Source organism: Cetorhinus maximus, unplaced genomic scaffold (genome assembly GCF_964194155.1).
Source record: "Cetorhinus maximus unplaced genomic scaffold, sCetMax3.hap1.1 HAP1_SCAFFOLD_2852, whole genome shotgun sequence".
Classification (NCBI taxonomy): Eukaryota; Metazoa; Chordata; class Chondrichthyes; order Lamniformes; family Cetorhinidae; genus Cetorhinus; species Cetorhinus maximus.
This window is the reverse complement of record NW_027598783.1, coordinates 1-6,083: the sequence shown is the minus strand read 5'-3', so window position 1 is coordinate 6,083 and position 6,083 is coordinate 1. Positions and strand designations below refer to the sequence as shown.

Sequence of the window (6,083 nt, the reverse complement as noted above, 5' to 3'; positions counted from 1 at the left end):
TTTTTTTTTTTTGGCCGAATTTACCAACCTCCTCTGGATTTCAGGAAAACGGTTTTTGCTTCTGGGATTGGGGCACGGGTTCGGGAAACTCGTGCTCCCTCCTCCTCCTCCGTGTGTGTGTGTATGTGTCACTGTCTGTCTCTGTTCCTTTGCAGCTGCCTTTTATCATTAATAATAAAAAAAACCAACTAATTTTCACTCTTCATTACTGGCTCCTCGTCTGAGTGGCAGTCTCCAAAAATCCTGGCGGCGAGCGACATACCAGGGTAACCACGCCCCTCACTGTAACGCTCTGTGATATACCCCACTCCCCTCCCTGTAACACACTCTGATATACCCCACACCCCTCACTGTAACACTCTCTGATATACCCCACGCCCCTCACAGTAACACTCTCTGATATACCCCACACCCCTCACTGTAACATTCTCTGATATACCCCACACCCCTCACTGTAACACTCTCTGATATACCCCACGCCCCTCACAGTAACACACTCTGATATACCCCACACCCCTCACTGTAACACTCTCTGATATACCCCACACCCCTCACTGTAACACTCTCTCATATACCCCACACCCCTCACTGTAACATTCTCTGATATACCCCACACCCCTCACTGTAACACTCTCTGATATACCCCACACCCCTCACTGTAACACTCTCTGATATACCCCACACCCCTCACTGTAACACCCTCTGATACACCCCACCCCTCACAGTAACATACTCTGATATACCCCACACCCCTCACTGTAACACACTCTGATATACCCCACACTCCTCACTGTAACACTCTCTGATATACCCCACGCCCCTCACTGTAACACTCTCTGATATACCCCACACCCCTCACTGTGACACTCTCTGATATACCCCACACCCCTCACTGTAACACTCTCTGATATACCCCACACCCCTCACTGTAACACTCTCTGATATACCCCACACCCCTCACTGTAACACTCTCTGATATACCCCACACCCTCACTGTAACACTCTCTGATATACTCCACACCCCTCACTGTAACACTCTCTGATATACCCCACACCCCTTGCTGTAACACTCTGATATACCCCACACCCCTCGCTGTAACACTCTCTGATATACACCACACCCCTCACTAACACTCTCTGATATACCCCACGCCCCTCACTGTAACACTCTCTGATATACCCCACACCCCTCACTGTGACACTCTCTGATATACCCCACATCCCTCACTGTAACACTCTCTGATATACCCCACACCCCTCACTGTAACACTCTCTGATATACCCCACACTCCTCACTGTAACACTCTCTGATATACCCCACACCCCTCACTGTAACACTCTCTGATATACCCCACACCCCTCACTGTTACACTCTCTGATATACCCCACACCCCTCACTGTTACACTCTCTGATATACCCCACGCCCCTCACTGTAACACTCTCTGATATACCCCACGCCCCTCACTGTAACACTCTCGGATATACCCCACATCCCTCACTGTAACACTCTGATATACCCCACACCCCTGATCGTAACACACTCTGATATACCCCACACCCCTCACTGTAACACTCTCTGATATACCCCACGCCCGATCGTAACACTCTCTGATATACCCCTCACTGTAACACTCTCTGATATACCCCACGCCCCTCACTGTAACACTCTGTGATATAACTCACACCTCACTGTGACACTCTCTGATATACCCCACGCCCCTCACTGTAACACTCTCGGATATACCCACATCCCTCACTGTAACACTCTCTGATATACCCCTCACTGTAACACTCTCTGATATACCCCACGCCCCTGATCGTAACACTCTCTGATATATCCCACACCCCCTCAATGCAACACTTGATGACAAAAGGCAGGGAAAAAAAAATGCTGCAGTTTCGCCTCCAAAGCTGGGAAATTTTAAAATCGGCGGCCGGTGAGTTGGATGGAGGGCTGGAGAACAGTGAGGGAGAAAACGCCTCAAGAATTCCAGAGAGGGGGGTGGAGAACAGAGAGGCAGAGATGACTAGATCTAGAATTCCAGAGGGTAAGAAGAGGTGACTGGAGCTAGAAATCCAGAGAGGGAGAAAGAGAATGAAAAGAGACAGAGTGGGGAGAGAGAGGGGAAGCTTTCCACAGAAGACAGCAAGGAGAAGGGAGCTAGGAATAGGTGCACTGCGCAGAGGGAGGTAGAGGCAGCTGAGGATGATACCCTGAAATGTCAAGGACAGTCCAGAGAGGCCGAAAAGGTCAGGAGAAAAATCAGCAGGGAGCTCTTGAGGTGCAGGAAGCGGAGAGATGTTGATCAGCCCTACGCGGGGAGGGGGGAGGGGGGTGGGCAGGCATAAGAATCCACAAGGGTTGAGGTGGCTCAGGGAGAGCCGCTGGAGTTTAAAAAGGCCCAGTAGAAGGGAGGGAGGGTCCAGTAAAGGTTGAAAGAGGATGAAGGGAGCGAGCCAGTCATCTGCTTAGCAGACCGCTTCAGGGCAGGTTAGAATGGGGACCAGAGAAGTTCCCAAATAGACCAAAGGGGAGGGAGGAGGGAGTGCAGGTGGGCGATGCCTCCCCTGGCCGGGCAGTGGCCGGCTGGGGAGGAAAGAAAACACAGATTTAACCACGTCGTTCAGCTGGTGGCTGTGGGATCTTGCTATGCAGAGCGTGCGGCGAGGTGTTTCTCACGAGTGGGATTTGAGCGTCACGGGCTTAGGCACGGTCCGATTTCCCGAGAGAGAGAGGGAGGAGGAGAGGGCAACAAAAACCTTTTATGGAGCCGTTTATTCATTCGGATCGGACGACCGAACATCGCCAGTTTGTACCCAAACACCTCCCGCACCCTCCGGCAGGAATCTAGAGATACAGCAGCAAGTGCGGTGCTAAACTGTCGATCTGCACGTCCCACTTTTCCTCCCCTTTGCACCCGGAGCAATGCCACCGGAGGACAGGCATAAACAGAGCCCGTGCCCTCCCACCAAGCTCCACGTTGGAATAAGTCTGGATCACAGTCACGTTTAGCTCGGAAGGCGGAGCTGTGTCTAGCCCCCTTTAGGCCACAGTTCCGTGTGCCCCACCTTCCGGAATAGGAAATCGGTCGGAGCAGGGTCAGTGAGAGGTCAATTGCCGGCGGCCACGTCGGTGTAGGTTGGCGGCTGCTGGTAAATCCACTGGGATCCTTGCGCTCGGGGAGAGGAAAGGTCCGGCTTTCTCTCCCGCCTTCGTTGCCGAGGAAACCTGAGGGCAAACGAGTTCCGACACGCAGAGGCAAGGCAGGATTAAAACCCCCGGACCGGCCAGGTGGGGTGACCGCAGACTCTGTCTGTCTCTGTGTGTGTGTGTGTCTCTCTCTCTCTCTCGTGTGGCATTTCCACCCTCGCTCAGTCCTCCAGCAGCTCCGCGAACATCTTCCGCCGCTTGCTCTCCGCCGCCTGGTGCTCGTCCCACTCGCGCCGACGCTTGACGAAGTGCGCCAGGGCCAGGTTCCGGGCGACATGACGTCCGATCGGGTCGCTCTGCAGCTCACGCTCTCTGCCGGCTGGAACGCAAGACGAGAAGGGTGGGGTAAGCTGAGGCGAGGCTGGGGGAGGTGGGAGAGGTTAGGGGCTGCTCCCAAGGTTCGTCCGGCTCTGGCTGGGGGCCCGCCGGGCAGGGAGGAAGAGCAATGGTCCTATCCCTAGTCCCGGGACGCCAGGGCCGACCGTCGGCCCTGTGCCAATGTGCCACCACCACCCGGGTCCAGCTTTGCCTCCAGCTCCCCTCTCACCACCACCACCCCCCTCCCCCACCACCACCCCCCCCCACCTCCCCTCACCGCCTCAGTTTCTTCCTCACCTCTATTCCAGGGTCTCTCCCTAAGGTCATAAGACATAAAGAGCAGGGGTGGGCCATTCGGCCCCTCGAGCCTGCTTTCCCCCCGCCCGCCGCCATTCGATAAGATTGTGGCCTCGACTCCACTTCCCTGTTTGCCTACACCCCCGCCTCCCCACCCACCCAAATAACCCTCAACTCCTTTGTCGATCGAAACTCTGTCTAACTCGGCCTCGGATATATTCAGTGACCCGGCCTCCGCCGCTCTCTGGGGGAGGGGGGGGGGGGGAAGGGGGGAAGGAGAATCCCACAGACTGACCCCCCCCTCCCCATCTGAGAGAAGAAATTCCCCCTCGTCTCCCTCTTCAATGGGAGACCCTCACCCCCCACTTATTTTTAAACTGTGCCCCCCCTTGTTCTAGATTCCCCCACCACCACGAGGGGGGAAACATACTTTCAGCATCCACCCTGTCAAACCCCCTCTCCCCCCTCCCTCAGGATCTTATCTGTCGCAATAAGATCCCCTCTCATTCTTCTAAACTCCAATGGGCACCGGCCCCAACCTGCTCAACCTTTCCCCATGAGACAAACCCCCCCTTCATCCCGGGATCGGCCGAGGGAACCTTCCTTGAACGGCTCCCAATGCAAGTACGTCCCTCCTTAAGGGACCAGAACTCTACGCAGTACTTCGGCTGCGGACTCGCCAACGCCCTGTCCAGTTGTAGCAAGACTTCCTGACTCTTATACTCCCAACTCCCCTTTGCAATAAAGGCCGACACTCCCTTTGCCTTTCTAATCCCTGGGTCTCTCCCAGCAGCTCCCAGCACCCAATGATCCGCCTGGGCACTCGGTGACCCCCTCACTGCTAGCCCACGGTCACTCTCCGCTTGACCGGGCCCAGGGAAGCTCGTCACTCCCGAGTCCCGGGTTACTGATCCATCCGAGGGTCGTGATAAAAGGGAAGTGAGGTTGGGGGTGGGGCGAAAAAACCGAACGGACGTCAAGAACCAAAACCAAACCAGCCCCCACACAGGTGGCGTGGGCCGGATGGTGGAAAGGCCGCTCACCGAGCTCCTGGGCGATCGTCTGCTTCATCCCGAGGGGCGCCGAGGCCCAGATCTGGTCGAGGACCCGGCTGCCGTGCCTGTCGCAGGCCAGCTGGGCGAACTGGCCCTGGGGAACGAGGAAGGAAGAGACACGCCTGAGATCTGGGCGCCGAAAGGTAACGGCCGAACCTCCCGGAATAAACCCGACGACGGCGCCTCCCTCGACCGCACCGAAACGCCGACTCCTGTCTGCCCATCACCACCCACCTTAACCCCCCCCCCCCTCCCCCCACCCACTTCGGTCCCAGTTAATATTTTATACCCTCGATCGGGACCCTCCTTACCCCCTCTGTCCCGGTTAATATTTTATACCCTCGATCGGCACCCTCCTTAATGCCCTCTGTCCCGGTTAATATTTTATACCCTCGATCGGGACCCTCCTTAACCCCCTCTGTCCCGGTTAATATTTTATACCCTCGATCGGGACCCTCCTTAACCCTCTGTCCCGGTTAATATTTTATACGCTCGATCGGGACCCTCCTTAACCCCCTCTGTCCCGGTTAATATTTTATACCCTCGATCGGGACCCTCCTTAACCCCTCTGTCCCGGTTAATATTTTATACCCTCGATCAGGACCCTCCTTAACCCCCTCTGTCCCGGTTAATATTTTATACCCTCGATCGGGACCCTCCTTAACCCCCTCTGTCCCGGTTAATATTTTATACCCTCGATCGGGACCCTCCTTAACCCCCTCTGTCCCGCTGTCCCGGTTAATATTTTACGCCCTCATGAACCCCCCTCTCTCTGTCCCGGTTAATATCTCCCCCCCCTCCCTCTCCCTCCCGGCTCTGATCCTCACCTTGAACTTCCCGACCACCTTCTTCCTCTGCTTGTCCGACACGGTGGCGCTGGTCAGCAGGGCGTCGAAGACGTGGCTGCCGGCCGGGTCGCAGGCCAGCCTGACCCGGTCCCCCCGCCGGCATGGCCGCCAGGCTGAGCGCCAGGGGGGCGGGCTGGTCGAAGCGGAGCAGGTGCTGGGTAAGCAGCGAGCCGTGGTGGCTGACGGCCGTCAGGCGCGGCTCCTCGGAGGGCTGGTGGGGGAGAGAGAGAGAGAGAACGCCGGGAGGCGGGTCAGCGGAGACGCAGGCAGCGACGGTGCGAGTTTGGCGGGGCGGGGTATGACTCTTGCGTGGGGAGGGAGTCACGTATGGGCCAGGCCGGGCTAGTTCCCTC

General features: G+C 56.6%; 1 protein-coding gene across 1 annotated transcript; it reads right to left on the bottom strand.

Annotated features, from left to right (window-relative positions):
• Positions 1 to 2,764: 2,764 nt before the first annotated feature.
• nop9 (NOP9 nucleolar protein) lies at positions 2,765 to 5,884 on the bottom strand (the record flags this gene model as incomplete). The annotated part of the gene is made up of 3 exons (XM_078537702.1): positions 2,765 to 3,531; positions 4,871 to 4,976; positions 5,710 to 5,884. Coding segments are annotated over 3 exons (439 nt in total), but the record flags the coding sequence as incomplete, so codon positions are not given.
• Between the last annotated feature and the right edge of the window lie 199 nt (positions 5,885 to 6,083).